The 20,770-nt window shown below is 38.1% G+C and overlaps 1 protein-coding gene across 1 annotated transcript in view; it reads left to right on the forward strand.

The window, feature by feature from the left end:
* BATF3 (basic leucine zipper ATF-like transcription factor 3) overlaps positions 1-13,358 on the forward strand; it is a 46,281-nt gene extending 32,923 nt beyond the window's left edge. The window contains exons 2-3 of the mRNA XM_075337989.1: positions 1,754-1,858; positions 12,999-13,358. Coding sequence (XP_075194104.1) covers positions 1,754-1,858; positions 12,999-13,187 — 294 coding nt within the window. The 3' untranslated portion in view covers positions 13,188-13,358. The remainder of the gene's footprint in view (positions 1-1,753; positions 1,859-12,998) is intronic.
* Positions 13,359-20,770: the final 7,412 nt, after the last annotated feature.

The raw sequence follows: 20,770 nt of genomic DNA on the forward strand, positions 1-20,770 counted from the left end.
CCGGGCAGGTAAGTAGTGTGACGGGTCCGGGCGATGTTGTGCCGCACGGGCAGCGATTTGCCCGTGTCGCACAACAGATGGGGGCGGGTACCCACGCTAGCGATATCAGTACCGATATCGCAGCGTGTAAAGCGGCCTTAAGTTATTCCTATATCGCAGATAAATAGCGATTTCAAAGGTGTAGATTTTTAGCATTTCTGTCTTAAAAAATGCATTGAAATGTACTGGGTCAAATCTGCACCAAAAAGGCATAAAACAGGGGAAAACGCTGCAAAAAGGCAACAAAAACACAGCAGATAAAAAGCAGTGTTTCCACACATGGGAGCGTGGCCTGATGGTGTCTGTTCTCATTCAGCAGAGAATGAATTATTGAAAATCTTACATGAATTAAAGACATTAGCAATATTTCTTCATACTCATCACGAGACATGTGAAGGGGTTTCTGTTCCTTTAAGAAACATTTCTGAATCCAGGCAATAATTAAGTAAGGTACAAGTTCCTCAAAAGAAATAGAAATGTCTCCTATGTGTGAACATAACATGATGAAAAGTAAAACTATAACAGTTTGGAAAATTGCGATGAGATTTATTTTTGTTGACAATATTTTAAATGTGTCGTCCTTGAACTCCAAAGGGATTGTCCAGGATTAGTGAAACATGGCGGCTTTTGAAACAGCGCCACACCTGTTTACTGGTTGTGTTTGGTATTGCAGCTCAGCCCATGGGCACTTTTGGTGCTTTTTCACTTTTTCAAGGATCCAAAGATGCAACATGTCTTTTTAGTCCACCAACCCTTAGAAAAGGACCAAGTTATTGTTATGCATGCTTTTATTTCAATTTATTCGGTTTACATGAGAAATAAACTTTGTATAAATCAATAATAAAATTGCCCCCTTTAATCTCTGCTGGGCTGCTTGTTAGTCTACTTTTATCACATATTAGTCACACTCGCTCCCCTCCTATATATGCTGGCTGGACACTTCCTTTAATGCCAGCTATAGCTTCTCTATACTGGTCTGATGAGGTGTTGTGCTCCAGACCTACTGGTGATTGTAGCACTTCATTGCTGTGAGTGGTTGTGATGTTAACCCTTGTTGTCATTTTGTTGATGCCTTACTCCTCTTGCTTTTCTCCTTAGTTTGTTACTATTTGTTCCTGTCAGTTTGCAGTGTGCCTGAGTTTTGGTTTTCCTATGTCTGTCTTGATCTGTTTTGCCCCATCAGACTCCTGCCCCATCCTCCTTTAGGGGGATAACAGTTTAGTTCTTGTCAGGAGAATAGTAAGGCATGGGACACCGGCATCTCCACCATCAGGAGTAATCTGCAGGTTAGGGATAGCCTAGCGTGAGGGACAGTATAGGAAACCCCTGTCCCTTACTATCCTACAATCACATAGTGACACCATGCTGCTGCTGCTTCAGAACTTGTGTTACTCAGAGTAAGGAGATCAGGAATCCCTCTTGTTTGTGTGTGCTGTATATGGGAAACATCATAGCAGATAGTCTGTACCCACTAGCTCAGAAACAGCTGAAAACTATAGATAAAGCCTGCAGAGGCGAAAACTGTTGAAAAATGCAGGATACAAGTGATATAAATGCAAGATATAGTGTCATCCAATCTACCTGGACAAAACCCTCCTAATGCAACCCAACGTGTCATCCATCATTGCAAAAAATTGGCTATTTCATATGGAAAATACCTGAAAAGGTTTTAAGCTCATGTTGATGTACATAATAAAATTAACATATTTTTTAGGGCTCAGATGTATGTGATAGAAAAGTCCGAAGAAGGGAAAAAAACAGAGTGGCCGCCCAGAGAAGCCGCAAAAAACAGACACAGAAAGCGGACAAGCTACACGAGGTAAAGGAGAGTTATTTTGGACAGATTGTCAATATCATTGTTGCACTATATGGTGACCTAATTTGCATACATGAAAAAAGTGTGTGTGATTTTTCTGTCTTAAAATATATGACTAAAACAGTTAATAAAACAATAAATTAGAAAATAAATAGTAATAGTAAATAAAAAGTAAATAAAACAATAAAAAAGTTAATAAAAGGAAAATAAAAAATAAAAGTAAATAAAATAAAAAATTAAAAGTAAAAACAATAAATAAAGTAAATAAAATAGAAAATAATAAATAAAATTAAATAAAATGGAAAATAAAAAGTAAATAAAATAGAAAATAAAAAGTAAATGAAATAGAAAATAAAAAGTAAAACAATAAATAATAAAGTAAATAAAATAGAAAATAACAAGTAAAATACATAAAACAGAAAATAAAAACATACTGTAAATAAAACAATAAATAATAAAGTAGAAAATAAAAAGTCAAAGTAAATAAAATGGAAAATAAAAAGTAAACAAGAAAATAAAGAGTAAATAAAACTATAAATAATAAAGTAAATAAAATGGAAAATAAAAAGTAGAACAGTAAATAAATAAAATAGAAAATACAATAAAATAAATGCATAAAAAAGAAAATCAAAAATAAATAATAGAGTAGAAAATAAGAAGGGCAAGTAAATAAAATGGAAAATAAAAAGTAAATAAAATAGAAAATAAAAAATAAAATTAAATAAAATGGAAAATAAAAAGTAAATAAAATAGAAAATAAAAAGTAAATGAAATAGAAAATAAAAAGTAAAACAATAAATAATAAAGTAAATAAAATAGAAAATAACAAGTAAAATACATAAAATAGAAAATAAAAACATACTGTAAATAAAACAATAAATAATAAAGTAGAAAATAAAAAGTCAAAGTAAATAAAATGGAAAATAAAAAGTAAACAAGAAAATAAAGAGTAAATAAAACTATAAATAATAAAGTAAATAAAATGGAAAATAAAAAGTAGAACAGTAAATAAATAAAATAGAAAATAGAAAATACAATAAAATAAATGCATAAAAAAGAAAATCAAAAATAAATAATAGAGTAGAAAATAAGAAGGGCAAGTAAATAAAATGGAAAATAAAAAGTAAATAAAATAGAAAATAAAAACATACTGTAAATAAAACAATAAAATAGAAAATAAAAAGTAAAAGTTAATAAAATGGAAAATAAAAAGTAAACAAGAAAATATAGAGTAAATAAAACTATAAATAATAAAGTAAATAAAATAGAAAATAAAAAGTAGAACAGTAAATAAATAAAATAGAAAATAAAAAATACAATAAAATAAATACATAAAGAATAAAATAAAATAAATAAATAATAAAGTAGAAAATAAAAAGGGAAAGTAAATAAAATGAAAAATAAAAATTAAATAAAATAAAAAATAAAAACTAAATTAAACTATAAATAATAAGTAAATAAATAGAAAGTAAAAAGAAGAACAATAAATAATAAATAAAATAGAAAATAAGAAGTAAAATACATAAACTAGAAAATAAAAAAATAAATAATAAAGTAGAAAATAAAAAGGGAAAGTAAATAAAATGGAAAATAAAAAGTAAATAAAATAGAAAATAAAAACTAAATTAAACTATAAATAATAAGTAAATAAATAGAAAGTAAAAAGAAGAACAATAAATAATAAATAAAATAGAAAATAAGAAGTAAAATACATAAACTAGAAAATAAAAAAATAAATAATAAAGTAGAAAATAAAAAGGGAAAGTAAATAAAATGGAAAATAAAAAGTAAATAAAATAGAAAATAAAAAGTAAATAAAATAGAAAATTAAAAAGTAAATAAAGCAATAAATAATAAAGTAATAATAATAATTAATAATAAAGTTTTTTTATATAGCGCCAACATATTCCGCAGCACTTTACAATCCGGTGGGGGGTTGTATAGACAAAAACAAAACAAAATAGTATAAAATTCAACAGCTACAGTAGGAGTGGGGGCCCTGCTCGAAAGCTTACACTCTATGGGGAAAATAGTAAACAAAATAGAAAATAAAAAGTAAAATACCTAAAATAGAAAATAAATAAAACAATAAATAACAAAGAACATAAAAAGTAAAAGTGAATAAAAAGTATATAAAATAGAAAATAACAAGTAAAATAAAACAGAAAATAAAATACGGTATCAACAGTATCAGGCTATGTGCTATGCTCTGCTTTTCTTTTTCCCTTAGTTTCTAACACTATGTTATATACTATTACAATATATTATTTTGATTTGTGATCTATGACCAAAAACTTGGTTTCGAGAAAATGACTTATTTTGCGCCGGTACTATGATGGTTACTCCACTATTGTAAATTATGATGAATGTCTCTGCTGCGCTAATTGATGCTCCATTTTCGGCAAAATTCTTCCTCCTTTCCAAAAATTTCCTATAGACATAAAAGTTGGGCAAAAATATGAAGACATTTTAAACTATTTTACGCCAGAATTTTGGGGGAAAATAACAGTTTTATAAATTGGAATCAAAGTGATTTTGCTTTTTTTTTTTCCTATCCAAGAAGTGATAACTTGCAGATTCCAAAAAAATGTGTTTCTGACATAATGCGGTGGAATGGAGCTATAATGTTTTCTATGGATCTGACAGAGGTGGAAGATTCCGATAAAGCATTCCAAATCCCCATTCTTGATATCAATGGTGGTCCAAGCAGTCAAAACCCCGATGGTCTGCAAGGTATCACCAATCTTTTAGATTGATCATTTTTGACTCTCAGAAGCTCACCAAAACCTCATCATGGGCACAGAATAATGGTTGGGGTCTGCGCCTCTGTTTGCTGCCAGGGAATGTTATTCTGTTTGGTATTTTACCCAGTAAGGGACCCCCTGTACCCTATCTGCATGTATCACTGTGCACTGTGAGAATAGACTTTGTTGGTCAATCTGCTGGTTGCACCCACACGTTATAGCTACTTCTCCAAAATAATATGTGTAAATATAAGGTGGGAAGTGAATGTGAAAGCAAAAGAAGAATCTATAAAAAGTGATATCTGTGCCATGTCGTAACGACACATATTCCGAGGAGAACTCGACCCTTCCTATATTACTTTCTATAGCCGGTGCCGCCCAGTTATCAGGGAAGTACTGATGGGGATCGCAGTAACAGATGAGAAGGATTTTTAGGCGTGGCAGAAGGAACCCTTAATAAGACATTTTACTCAATTTTATCATAAAGGGAAACTATAATTAGAAAATGACCTATTGTTTAATAAGGTTTTTATAATCTATATATTTTCATTAAAAAATAATTGTCAATCACATTGTTTATTAAGATACAAAATTAGAAATCTTACAATTTTCACACTGGTCACAAGGACTATGTTAGACTAAATGGGACTATGCTAGACTTACTGGGACTATGGTAGACTCACTGGGACTATGCTAGACTCACTGGGACTATGGTAGATTCACTGGGACTATGCTAGACTCACTGGGACTACGGTAGACTCACTGGAGAAAATAAATAGTAATAGTAAATAAAAAGTAAATAAAACAATAAAAAAGTTAATAAAAGGAAAATAAAAAATAAAAGTAAATAAAATAAAAAATTAAAAGTAAAAACAATAAATAAAGTAAATAAAATAGAAAATAATAAATAAAATTAAATAAAATGGAAAATAAAAAGTAAATAAAATAGAAAATAAAAAGTAAATGAAATAGAAAATAAAAAGTAAAACAATAAATAATAAAGTAAATAAAATAGAAAATAACAAGTAAAATACATAAAACAGAAAATAAAAACATACTGTAAATAAAACAATAAATAATAAAGTAGAAAATAAAAAGTCAAAGTAAATAAAATGGAAAATAAAAAGTAAACAAGAAAATAAAGAGTAAATAAAACTATAAATAATAAAGTAAATAAAATGGAAAATAAAAAGTAGAACAGTAAATAAATAAAATAGAAAATACAATAAAATAAATGCATAAAAAAGAAAATCAAAAATAAATAATAGAGTAGAAAATAAGAAGGGCAAGTAAATAAAATGGAAAATAAAAAGTAAATAAAATAGAAAATAAAAAATAAAATTAAATAAAATGGAAAATAAAAAGTAAATAAAATAGAAAATAAAAAGTAAATGAAATAGAAAATAAAAAGTAAAACAATAAATAATAAAGTAAATAAAATAGAAAATAACAAGTAAAATACATAAAATAGAAAATAAAAACATACTGTAAATAAAACAATAAATAATAAAGTAGAAAATAAAAAGTCAAAGTAAATAAAATGGAAAATAAAAAGTAAACAAGAAAATAAAGAGTAAATAAAACTATAAATAATAAAGTAAATAAAATGGAAAATAAAAAGTAGAACAGTAAATAAATAAAATAGAAAATAGAAAATACAATAAAATAAATGCATAAAAAAGAAAATCAAAAATAAATAATAGAGTAGAAAATAAGAAGGGCAAGTAAATAAAATGGAAAATAAAAAGTAAATAAAATAGAAAATAAAAACATACTGTAAATAAAACAATAAAATAGAAAATAAAAAGTAAAAGTTAATAAAATGGAAAATAAAAAGTAAACAAGAAAATATAGAGTAAATAAAACTATAAATAATAAAGTAAATAAAATAGAAAATAAAAAGTAGAACAGTAAATAAATAAAATAGAAAATAAAAAATACAATAAAATAAATACATAAAGAATAAAATAAAATAAATAAATAATAAAGTAGAAAATAAAAAGGGAAAGTAAATAAAATGAAAAATAAAAATTAAATAAAATAAAAAATAAAAACTAAATTAAACTATAAATAATAAGTAAATAAATAGAAAGTAAAAAGAAGAACAATAAATAATAAATAAAATAGAAAATAAGAAGTAAAATACATAAACTAGAAAATAAAAAAATAAATAATAAAGTAGAAAATAAAAAGGGAAAGTAAATAAAATGGAAAATAAAAAGTAAATAAAATAGAAAATAAAAACTAAATTAAACTATAAATAATAAGTAAATAAATAGAAAGTAAAAAGAAGAACAATAAATAATAAATAAAATAGAAAATAAGAAGTAAAATACATAAACTAGAAAATAAAAAAATAAATAATAAAGTAGAAAATAAAAAGGGAAAGTAAATAAAATGGAAAATAAAAAGTAAATAAAATAGAAAATAAAAAGTAAATAAAATAGAAAATTAAAAAGTAAATAAAGCAATAAATAATAAAGTAATAATAATAATTAATAATAAAGTTTTTTTATATAGCGCCAACATATTCCGCAGCACTTTACAATCCGGTGGGGGGTTGTATAGACAAAAACAAAACAAAATAGTATAGCTTTTTTTTTTTCCTATCCAAGAAGTGATAACTTGCAGATTCCAAAAAAATGTGTTTCTGACATAATGCGGTGGAATGGAGCTATAATGTTTTCTATGGATCTGACAGAGGTGGAAGATTCCGATAAAGCATTCCAAATCCCCATTCTTGATATCAATGGTGGTCCAAGCAGTCAAAACCCCGATGGTCTGCAAGGTATCACCAATCTTTTAGATTGATCATTTTTGACTCTCAGAAGCTCACCAAAACCTCATCATGGGCACAGAATAATGGTTGGGGTCTGCGCCTCTGTTTGCTGCCAGGGAATGTTATTCTGTTTGGTATTTTACCCAGTAAGGGACCCCCTGTACCCTATCTGCATGTATCACTGTGCACTGTGAGAATAGACTTTGTTGGTCAATCTGCTGGTTGCACCCACACGTTATAGCTACTTCTCCAAAATAATATGTGTAAATATAAGGTGGGAAGTGAATGTGAAAGCAAAAGAAGAATCTATAAAAAGTGATATCTGTGCCATGTCGTAACGACACATATTCCGAGGAGAACTCGACCCTTCCTATATTACTTTCTATAGCCGGTGCCGCCCAGTTATCAGGGAAGTACTGATGGGGATCGCAGTAACAGATGAGAAGGATTTTTAGGCGTGGCAGAAGGAACCCTTAATAAGACATTTTACTCAATTTTATCATAAAGGGAAACTATAATTAGAAAATGACCTATTGTTTAATAAGGTTTTTATAATCTATATATTTTCATTAAAAAATAATTGTCAATCACATTGTTTATTAAGATACAAAATTAGAAATCTTACAATTTTCACACTGGTCACAAGGACTATGTTAGACTAAATGGGACTATGCTAGACTTACTGGGACTATGGTAGACTCACTGGGACTATGCTAGACTCACTGGGACTATGGTAGATTCACTGGGACTATGCTAGACTCACTGGGACTACGGTAGACTCACTGGGACTATGCTAGACTCATTGGGACTATGCTAGACTCACTGGGACTAGACTAGATTGACTGGAACTATGCCAGACTCATTGGGACTATGCTAGACTCACTGGGACTAGACTAGACTCACTGGGACTAGACTAGACTCACTGGGACTATGGTAGACTCACTGGAACTATGGTAGACTCACTGGGACTATGCTAAACTCACTGGGACTTGACTCGACTCACTGGGACTATGTTAGACTCATTGGGACTATGCCAATGCCTCTATACACTGCTGATAACACAGGGTCCACCAATTACAGTAGGCGATGTCAAAGCTCACCTCCTTCCTCTCCTTTCACAATATTCTTTGCATACACTCATTAGACAGTTCCATATAAAAAATAGAGTCAGTGTCTAATCATGTGACTGATGCACATATGCATAATTTCATCTGCCTTGGAGGCAGAAATGGACCCACCTCACCTCTTGGGCCCCTGTGCGACTGCACAGGTTGCACCAATTATGTGTTTGCCCCTGCCTAAAGGCTATTATACATGAGGAATATGCTAAGATCTTCAGTAATGCTGGGAAAAGCTGATTAATGGCTATGCATCATGTTTACAGCAGGTGATAACAGCCAGAGGGATCTACTAGATAATAAAGACTCTTGTCATGAAGTGGGTGTAGTTCCGGTGTTCCTGCTGGAACGCCGTCTTAGTCACCTTGCTGCCCTGCAGCTGTCCACATGTGCTCCTGCTTCCTCCGCCTCCCAGGGCCTGTGCACACCGCTCAGGTCTCCCAGGAGTGTGCTTAGGCCATGCGCGCGTTCACTGGCCCCCCTCTGAAAGGGCCGGCGTGCTATTTCCAGGAAATACCTCTCAGTCTACGGCTGAGAGGCACTATGTATTTAGGGCACCCTCCCATTACGGAAGGTGCATGTGCAACGTCCTTAGTTAGTTTGGCTACCAATATGCTAGCTAGTTGTCAGGTCCTGAGCTCCTGTCCCATTATCCATGTGTCCGTCACCTGTACCTGTCTTCCCTTACCTATCTATCCCTACCGTGTCCACCATACCTGTCCATACCCGCATGCCTCAGCCATTCTGCTTGTACCTGCCTGCACCTGTGTCTATATCTAAGTCTGGGTCCGTCTCCTGTCCTGGGGATCAGCTGCCACAGTCCCGGGCACTGCCCTAGGAGTGGTACCTCGCTTTCGCCTCGCGGTAGGCACTTAATTAAGCCCCTCCTACTAAAGGGTAAGCTCAGCTCCCCTGTTATGATCCGGAACCATGGAAGACCACCACAAATCATTGGCAAAAGGTGACAAGAGCATTGGCAACTAATCTGGCCGCCATCCCCTTACTAACCATCACAACTAGAAGTAGCCGAGGGGTGAACTAACATCCTGTGCACCACGAACCCAGCCAGAGAACTAACTATCCTAAAGGTAGGAAAGATGAATAACTATCTGCCTCAGAAAATAGACAAGAATAGCAAGCCCCCCACATTCAAAGACTGCGGTGATATAGGAAAAACACAATACACAGGTAGATGACAGGATTAGCAAAAGGTGAGGCCCCCGCTGACTAAAATAGGAAAGGACAGGAAAGGGACTGATGGTGACCAGAGAAAAACCCTGCAAAATACCAACTTCCTGATAGTACAAAAAGGCCCTCAGATCGCTCGATCTGAACTCCGTCCTATACCAGGTGCCCTTGTCATACCAATGAACAGAAAACAAGAATTATAACAAATTCAACAAGCCACAAACACATGAACCCAAAGGAGCTATACTCCACACAGAACTGCAGGGAGTTCCTCAACAATCCACTGAGGGGGAAAATCCCTGGAAGGAAATAAACTGAAACCAACCACAACAAATGACAACCCCAGATAAGCAAAAGAACCAGACAATAAATAAAGAGCAAGCACTTATCTGGAGTAGATGTGGTGTAAAGCATGATTAAGCAGGCTGGAGATACAAAGAACAACTGACATCTGGCAACAGCCTGCAATCAGACCAGGACTTAAATAAGCAGAGAGTTAGCAAAGGAAACACCCACTGCACAACACACCTGGTCCAAGTCCAAACCATTCCTGGCCACCAGAGGGAGCCTCCCAGCAGCCAAAACATAACTAACATTCACAACAGTACCCCCCCCCTTGAGGAGGGGTCACCGAACCCTCACCCACGCAACCGGGTCGCTCGGGATGAGCATGATGGAAGGCGCGAACCAACCTGTCCGCATGAATGTCAGAAGCCACAACCCAAGAGTTATCCTCCTGCCCATAACCCTTCCATTTCACAAGGTACTGAAGCTGACGCATACTGCGACGGGAATCCAGAATTTTTTCAATCTCATACTCCAGATCCCCTTGTACCAAAACAGGGTCAGGAGGCGCTGCTGCAGGAACTGCTGGCTCCACATGTTTCTTCAACAAGGACTTATGGAAGACATTGTGAATCTTAAATGACGCAGGCAAAGTCAAACGGAAAGATACAGGGTTAATAATCTCCGAAATCTTATAAGGTCCAATAAATCTGGGCTTAAATTTAGGAGATGGAACTCTCATAGGAATATTTTTAGAGGACAACAAGACCTTTTCTGCTTGGTCCACAATATTGGGTTCGTCATATAATAATCCCAAGGCCTGAAAAAAGGAGTCCACATCATTGAGAATCGGATCATCAGACGCTAAAGAGAAGGCCCAGTCCTGAGGGTCACCACGCAGCAAGGAGATAACAATCTTAGCCTGCTGTACGGGATTCCCTGAGGACTTAGGGCGCAGGTCAAAAAATTATTTACAATTATTTTTGAAGCTCAAAAATCTCGCCCTATCTCCCGAAAAAAATTCAGGAACAGGACTCTTAGGCTCTGCAAGGGGAGTCTGTGCAAGAAAAGACTCTATACGACGAACCTTAGCATCAAGATGAGCAACACGCTCACCCAATTCATCCATGCTAGAAAAAGAAATCTTCCACAGAACCCAAAGAAGAAGAGGAAAAACACCAAAAAAAAAATATTTTCTCAGCAGCTTTTTTTTTTTTTTTTTTTCCTTCTTAAGAGTACCCTTTAAATTTGTTGGCCGGATGTACTGTTATGATCCGGAACCATGGAAGACCACCACAAATCATTGGCAAAAGGTGACAAGAGCATTGGCAACTAATCTGGCCGCCATCCCCTTACTAACCATCACAACTAGAAGTAGCCGAGGGGTGAACTAACATCCTGTGCACCACGAACCCAGCCAGAGAACTAACTATCCTAAAGGTAGGAAAGATGAATAACTATCTGCCTCAGAAAATAGACAAGAATAGCAAGCCCCCCACATTCAAAGACTGCGGTGATATAGGAAAAACACAGTACACAGGTAGATGACAGGATTAGCAAAAGGTGAGGCCCCCGCTGACTAAAATAGGAAAGGACAGGAAAGGGACTGATGGTGGCCAGAGAAAAACCCTGCAAAATACCAACTTCCTGATAGTACAAAAAGGCCCTCAGATCGCTCGATCTGAACTCCGTCCTATACCAGGTGCCCTTGTCATACCAATGAACAGAAAACAAGAATTATAACAAATTCAACAAGCCACAAACACATGAACCCAAAGGAGCTATACTCCACACAGAACTGCAGGGAGTTCCTCAACAATCCACTGAGGGGGAAAATCCCTGGAAGGAAATAAACTGAAACCAACCACAACAAATGACAACCCCAGATAAGCAAAAGAACCAGACAATAAATAAAGAGCAAGCACTTATCTGAAGTAGATGTGGTGTAAAGCAGGATTAAGCAGGCTGGAGATACAAAGAACAACTGACATCCAGCAACAGCTTGCAATCAGACCAGGACTTAAATAAGCAGAGAGTTAGCAAAGGAAACACCCACTGCACAACACACCTGGTCCAAGTCCAAACCATTCCTGGACACCAGAGGGAGCCTCCCAGCAGCCAAAACATAACTAACATTCACAACACTCCTCCCTGTGGTCCAGTGGGCCTGTCAAGGGAGAAATTTAGATAGGACTGCTAATGGAGTCTTTGTTCAGGGAAAATCCAAAGTACGGGTCCAAATTAGGTATCTGCGCAGATATAATAAATAACTCAGACAATGATCACAACGAGACGTGTTTACTGTTTGAGCCAGTACAGGTGACTGACTCGTGTATTAAAAAGACTCGTGATTATACCATACACCATTCGATGTCGACCTTGAAGCAAGAACAGGGAGTGATCATCCCACATATTACATCCCTAATTTCAGCTGTGAGATAATCATAATTATAAAATTTTCTCAGTACATTATGAAATACCTCTCTGTTCATTATTTATTCTGGCTTGATTATCTAGTTAGCACATTCCTTCTTTGTGTGAAATCACTAAGACTTTCACTAAGAAGGGCTTCACTGTTCATTGTTTATACGTCTATTCACTCGTCCTTCGTTAACTCTTTCTTGAACATACAGCTTAGAATCATATTATGGCGTCTGTGTATTGTCATATAGACACACAGATAATTATGCAACAACATCTATATTTTGATTATTTACATACACAGATAATCTTATTACATTTGAACAAACAACCTTTAGCCCAGGCTACCTTCACAGGCCCACTAATCCAGCCCGCTCGCTGCCCCTACACCGACCGCGAGCGTTGCCCTGGGTCAATAATTCTGAGACTAAAGTCAGTAAAAGTGGTATTTTGTGTAGAATTTGGAGATTAGTTGTATTTAAATTGTTTGTTTCAAAGTTTGTAAATTCTGCTAATATACAGAATGTACAAGTAAGGGTAAATAATTTTGATTGCAAATATATGCTGGCTGACATAATAAAAAATCTATGATTTCTTTCATGTGACAGGAATATGAATGTTTGGAACAAGAAAACTCTTCACTAAAAAAGGAGATTGGGAAACTCACTGATGAACTGAAACATTTAAGTCAGATACTGAAGGACCATGAACAGATATGTCCGTATCTCCACTGCCCAGTGAACTTTGTGACCGTGCCTAGGGTGACAGATGCGGTAGCTGGCTGCTTACCCCGATGACTTCTCAACCATGCACCAAGACTATTCCTTCCTCGGAAATTTATCTTTGATGAGGCTCCTCCATTTCAAGCCATTGGGATTAGGAATACGCTGTGAAGGTTTCAGGACGTTGCCTGAAACCCTCCATGTTGTGTTATAACATGGGAGATGTCCTGTGGATGATTACTGCTGCCTAATTTATGTATTTCTACTTTATAGTATTGTATTAAGTGAATATGCTGAATATATAATTAATCTAAAAGAACTGACTGTGAATCTCTTACTATGAAAATCATGCAGTTTTTATGTCCCTGATATATCCTTATGGTAGGACATGTATTTTGGTAGGGTGCACCCCTCAAATGGCTAAAAAACCATATCCAAGAAGTTTATTAATCCTTCCCGTGCTTCACAGAAACGAAATCAATCATTTTCTCAAGGGTAACAGGAGAAACTGCACCATACAATTTGTTGTGCAGTTTCTCCAGAGAACACTGATACCCCATGTGTGGTGGGAATCTACTGTTTAGGTGCACAGTAGGATTCGGAAGGAAAGGAGTGCTATTTGACTTTTTGAATTCAAAATTGGTTGGAATTGTTAGCCACTGTCATGTTGCATTTGGAGAGCCCCTGATGTGTCTAAACGGGAACTCCCCCACATGTGACTTTATTTTGGAAACTAAACCCTTCAAGGAATTTATTTAGATGTGTAATGAGCACCTTAAACTCTCAGGTTCTTCACAGAATTTTATACCGTTGAGCAGTGAAAATGAAAAAATAAATTTTTCCCACAAACATGTTGCTTTTGCCCAAATTTAAAATGTTTACAAGGGTAAAAGAAAAAAATGCACCGTACAATTTGTTGTGCTATTTCTCAAAAGTATGCTGATACCCCATTTGGTGGAAATCTACTCTTTGGATTCACTTCATGGCTCAGAAGGTAAGGAGCGGTATTCCACTTTTTGAAATGCAAAATTGTCTGGAATCATTAGCGGACTCCAGGTCACATATGCAGAGCGCCTGATGTGCCTAAACAGTGGAAACCCCCTACATGTGACCTCATTTTGAAAACTAGACCCTCAAGTAATCTATCTAGATGTGTGGTGAGCACCTTAGACCCCCAGATACTTCACAGAAGTTTATACCGTTGAGCCGTGGAAATGAAAAAAAAAAAATTTCTAACAAACATTCTGCTTTTACCCCCAAGTTTTAATTTTCATAAAGATTACAGGAGAAAATGAACTGTACAATTTGATGTGTAATTTCTCCTGAGTAGAATGATACCCCATATGTGGTGGAAAACCACTGTTTTGGCACACGGTAGGGATCGGAAGGGAAGGAGCGCAATATCAGAGTGCTGATTTAGTTGGAATGGTTTGGGGGTTCCAGAAATGCAGACCCCAAAAGTAATCACATTTTACAAATTACACCCCTCAATCAACTCATCTAGGGGTGCAGTGAGCATATTGACATCATAGCTTGTCTTTTAATTTTATACCACTGGGTGGTGAAGAAACAATAATTATATTTTTTTCACTAAAATATTGTTTAGCCCCAAGTTTTTAATTTTTATGAGGGCTAATAAGCAAAAAATGGACCATACAATTTGTTGTGTCATTTTTTCTGAGTGCGCCTATACCCTCCATGTAATCTGGAACTACAGTGGTAAGCTGAAAAGGGAAGGAGCGCCATATTGGAGTGCAGATTTTGCTGGAGTGATTTGGGTACATTGGCAGAGCCCTGGAGGTGCTAGAACAGCAGAAATCCCCCACAAGTGACCCCATTTTACAAACTGCACCCTCAATGAATTCATCTAGGGGTGCAGTAAGCTTATTGACTCCACAGGTGTGTCACAAAATTTTATACCATTGGGCGATGAAGAAAAAATAAGTACGTTTACCACCAAAATGTTGTTTTAACCCCAGATTTCCAATTTTCACAAGGGGAATAATTAAAAAAGGGTCCCATAAGATATTACAATTTCTCCTGAACGTGGTAATACCCCACATGGGACTGTACAGTACTGACTGGCTGCACCAAAGGGCTCAGGAGAAAAGCAGCGCCATTTGATTTTTTGAGCACAAATTTTCCTAGAATAATTTGTTGACTCCACTTGCAGACCCCCTAAGTGTCAGAAAACCCCCTCAAGTGATCACCTTTTGGAAATTACACCCCTGTGGGAGTTCATCTAGAGGTGTAGTGACAATTTTGTCAGTGGAAACCACCCATGGTGTCAAACGCAATGAATATTGCAGAATTAAAAATTGCAAATATGCCCTTATAATGCTATGTACATTGTAGTGCCCATACATTGTGTCCAGCTTGTGCTTCTGGAGACACACTCCCCGTAAATTAAATGGGCTCGTTTCACTACAACAATGCCCAACATGTGGTTTTTTAACTGTGGTTTAGGCAAATTGCAGTGCTCAGAAAGGAGGGGGCATTTGGATTTGGAAGCATAGATTTTGCTGGATTTATTTTTTGGGGGGGAGCCATAGCATTTGTCCAGAACCTTTGTGTAACAATAGCATGGAAACCTCCTATATTTCCATTAACAGATGATGAAAGTGAGTGAAACTTGTGTTTCTGTGGATTGAGTTGAATGCTATTTGGTGGCAATTGGTTGTAAGGAACATTTTGAATCAATTCACATTTATCCTGTGCTCTATGCTGATCACTTACATTAGAGCTTCCATCTACAGCTCTTAAATACATGATTCAGGTGAAACCCTCAATGGATCCATTAACTATAATGAGACAGAAGAGTTATGCTAGACTCCATTCGGCCTCTGTTCAGCGGTATCTGTCTTTTCTAAGGTGAACAAAACTGCTGATAACCACACTTTTGTCTATGTCTAAAAAAACACGTAAAAAGACACCGCCGGACCACAGGCCAAACGGGAATTCAAAGTAACTCTCTCTGCCTCATTACAGTGAATTTTCTACTGGGAATTTTTTCGGAATCAAGTTTTTCAGATATTTACATATAATCCCCAGTGTAAGCGCTCAGCGTAGCGCGCAGGATAAATATGAACAGTGCTGGTCTGTGATCATTCGGAGAAAGAATAAACAAATCAACAGCAGTTGAAGAATTGGCTTTATTACTATTTTTTACGACATTCACCGTGCGGTATAAGTGATAACGAGAAGAATAAAGTGGAGTTTTAAATGTGCAAAAGACGATAATCTTTAATAAAAATATCCAAACATTTTAAAAGATTGAATTAAGACAAATGGATACAAAAACGTCTATATCACACCATGGGGTAGAAATAGCACACCAAGCTATGGAGAAGTAATCAATAATTCAACAGGAAAAACAATCCAGCTGTAGCATGTCATTGAAATACAACTCATGGAAAGCGTCCATATAAGTAATCAGTCAGTGCATGAAATCTAGCAGCTGAACATTTTTACCTGAAGTGCAGCTTGGTGGGGCACAGGAAGGGTGGAGGCTCCGACAATCGTTTCACAGGTCTTATCTCCGCTTCTTCATGGCACAGTGATAACTCCCTGAGTACAGAAAATGTAGCAGATGTCACCTGAAGTCCTATGTAACACCACAGATAACACTGATATACACGTGAATCTCAATAAATTAGAATATCATCAAAAATTCAGTTTATTTCAGTAATTCAATACAAAAAGGGAAACGCATGTATTATATAGAGTCATTATACACAGAGGGATCTATTCCTATATATTATATAGAATCATTACACACAGAGGGATCTATTCATATATATTATATAGAGTCATTACACACAGAGTGATCTATTTCTATATACTATATAGAGTCATTACACACAGAGTGATCTATTTCTATATATTATATAGAGTCATTACACACAGAGGGATCTATTCCTATATATTATATAGAGTCATTACACACAGAGGGATCTATTCCTATATATTATATAGAGTCATTACACACCGAGGGATCTATTTCTATATATTATATAGAGTCATTACACACAGAGGGATCTATTCCTATATATTATACAGAGTCATTACACACAGAGGGATCTATTCCTATATATTAGGCCCGTTTCACACATCAGTGAAAAACACAGACGTTTTTCACTGGCGTGTAAAACACGCACATGTCCCTGCGTGTGCCGTGAATCTCGGCACACGTGGGTTGTCTAAGTGCAATCCGGGCTCCGTTCTCCGTGGCCCGTGATTGCACTTAGAGATTCACTCACCTGTGCACGCTCCCGCTGTCCATGGTGCTGATCGCTCCCGTGACGCAGCATCCGGCCAGCGCTGACCCCCGCAGCAGCTACTTCCGGGTCGGCTGTGTCGTGCATCATGAATATGCGCAACAGTAATCAGCCGGCTTAGAAGCAGCAGGGAGAACGGGCTGCAGAGGACATCGCTGGACGCCGGGTGAGTTAAAATGTTTTCTATTTTAAAAGCACGTTTTTTTCTGGCACGTGTTTCACGGACCACACCACTGCGTGGTCCGTGGGACATCAGTGATGCCAGAAAAAAATGGACATGTCTCCGTGCGGCAATCACGCACACGCGGGTACGCTGCACGGAGACACGTGCAGTGACAAATCACTGATGTGTGAGCAGACCCATTCATTATAATGGGTCTGCCTATGTCAGTGATTCTGGTACAATTAAAAAAAAGCACAAACGTACCAGAATCACTGACGTGTGAAAGGGGCCTTATGTAGAGTCATTACACACAGAGGGATCTATTCATATATATTATATAGAGTCATTACACACAGAGGGATGTATTCCTATATATTATATATAGTCATTACACACAGAGGGATCTATTTCTATATATTATATATAGTCATTACACACAGAGGGATCTACTTCTATATATTATATAGAGTCATTACACACAGAGGGATCTATTTCTATATATTATTTAGTCATTACACACAGATTGATCTATTTCATGTGTTTGTTTCTGTTACTGTTGATGATTATGGCTTACAGCCAATGAAAACCCAAAAGTCATTATCTCAGAAAATTAGAATTACCACAAAACACCTGCAAATGCTCCGCAAGTGTTTAAAATGGTCCCTTAGTCTGGTTCAGTAGTCTACACAATCATGGGGAAGACTGCTGACTTGACAGATGTCCAGAAGGCAGTCATTGACACATTCCACAAGGAGGGTAACCCACAAAAGGTCATTGCTAAAGAAGTTGGCTGTTCACAGAGCGCTGTATCCAAGCATATTAATGGAAAGTTGAGTGGAAGGAAAAAGTGTGGTAGAAAAAGGTGCACAAGCAACTGGGATAACTGCCAGCTCCAGTGTATCCTCTGTGGTGCATATACATAATTGTCAGTATCTCCTATTTATACATTGGCCTCTATGTCTCCTATGGACTATTCCCAGTGTCTCCTATGGACTATTCCCAGTGTCTCCTATGGAGTTTATATGCACCAGCCCCAGGGTTGCCAATGTACTGAATATACACCAGTCTCAGTGTCGTCTATGTGATATATACAGCATAAGTAAGTATATAGTGTAGACCTGTGTATATAGTATATAGTAAAGCGTTGTTTGTATATATGTGTGTATAGTGCAGTGCTATGTAGCCACATATCTACACTATATAGTATATACATGTCACACTCCCCGGCTCCCCTGCTAGGCTCCCCGGCTCTCCTGCCATGCTCCCCGGTCCCTCTGCTTTGCTTACCCGCTCCCGTGCCAGGCTGCCCGGTCCCCCGCTCCATAGCCTTCCTGTCCCATCGCCTGCGGTCCCCAGGCAGCCCGGTCCCTGCTCCCGGCGCCCGTCGGCGTCTCTGCCTCAGCCCGGCTCTCCTGCTTCCTCCTCACCGCTCCCTCCTCTGGCTTCTGGCACCCGGGCCTCGCGCATGCGCATTAGGGCGCGCGCGCGGTCATTAACCCTCTCTTAAAGGGCCAGCACCGAGAAACAGGAAATTACATAGACAGGTACAGGGTATATTAAGAATCACTTTCCTGGTGGGCGGGGCCTGTTCTACGTGTTTAGCAAGCTAGTGTTCAGGTCCCCTATTGCTTTGTCTTGTACCTTGCCTGCATTAACCCTGTCCTGTCTCGTAGAGCCTGTCCTGCCACGCCAGCCGCTCCGAACCACGCTCATTCCCGTACCCTGACGGTGACTTCGGCGGATGTGCCACCACCTCTGCAGCTCCGCCAGTCTCCAGTCCCTGGCTCCGCTTGGTGACCCGTTCCATCGCTCAGCAAGTCTCGGATCCCGCCTGACCTTACCACCTGGCCTCGGACTCTGAGCCTCGTCACCCGGACCACCGTCCATAACTCCATCCACCTTTCCTGCTCCACTACGGACTGTCTGACTACCACCAGTGCTTCGGCTACCGTGCACCCAGACCCTCTGGCGGGGTGACCTGCCTGGCTGCCTCCTCAAGGGAAACCGGTGTACGGCCCAGAGGTTCCACCACCCGGACGTTACAGCTAGAACAGGCCATGGATCCCGCCGAAGCACTAGCGGCCCTGCAGCAGGAACTCACACGACAGCGCGAGACCCAGACCCGCATGCTGAACTTCATGACTTCTGTGGATGCCCGTCTGAACGCGCTACAAGCAGCGGTCACGCCTGTGGCATCTCGGGTTCCCACTGCACAACCCACGACCGCAGCTCCCGTGGCAGTCTCCTCGGATGCTTCCAAACTCCGTTTGGCCTCACCACCCCGGTACGCCGGTGATCCCAAGACCTGCAGGGGATTCATTAATCAGTGCTCCCTCCATTTCACGCAGCTGCCGCACCTTTTTGCATCTGACCAAGCCAAGGTCGCCTTCATGATGTCCCATCTGGAAGGAGAGGCACTGGCCTGGATGAACCCCTTGTGGGAGAAGGAGGATCCGGTAACTACCAACATCCAGGAGTTCCTGCAGGCATTTCGTACCACCTTTGATGAGCCTGGACGCGCCTCCGCGTCTGCCTCATCCCTCCTCCGGCTACGTCAGGGGACTCTGACGGTGGGCCAATACGCCATTCGGTTTCGCACCTTGGCCTTGGAACTCGGCTGGAACAATGAGGCCCTAACCGCCGCCTTCTGGGAGGGACTCTCGGGTCGGATTAAAGATGAGCTGGCAGGTCGGGACGTGCCGTCCTCCTTGGATGCCCTGATTGCTCTAGCGACTCGAGTGGATCTTCGTTTCCAGGAACGATCCAAAGAGGTGTCCCGCGAGAGGCGTCCGATGCGGCACGCCTCCCCACCACTGAAGCCCATCGCTCCCCAGTGTCGTCACCTGGCGCTTCTACCTACGAGCCCATGCAGATTGACCGCCTGAGGCAGTCTGAGCAACGCAGAGCAGAACGACTAGCAAAAGGTCTCTGCTTCTACTGCGGAGCCGGCACACACCTGCTACGCTCTTGTCCCGAGAAGCCGGGAAACTCCAAAGCCTAGGCCTGGTAGGAGAGGCCACCCTAGGTGCTGGGACACTCTCAGACTCCGTTACCTGGACTACTCAAGTCACCACAGAAGAGACCCGGTTCACGGCAGAGGCGTATCTTGACTCCGGAGCAGCAGGCAACTTCATCCAGCAGGCCACGGTGGATAAGTACCAGGTGCCTGTCCTCCCACTAGAGAAACCGCTGGTGATCGCCTCTGTAGATGGGAGACC

Source organism: Anomaloglossus baeobatrachus, chromosome 3 (assembly GCF_048569485.1).
Source record: "Anomaloglossus baeobatrachus isolate aAnoBae1 chromosome 3, aAnoBae1.hap1, whole genome shotgun sequence".
Classification (NCBI taxonomy): domain Eukaryota; kingdom Metazoa; phylum Chordata; class Amphibia; order Anura; family Aromobatidae; genus Anomaloglossus; species Anomaloglossus baeobatrachus.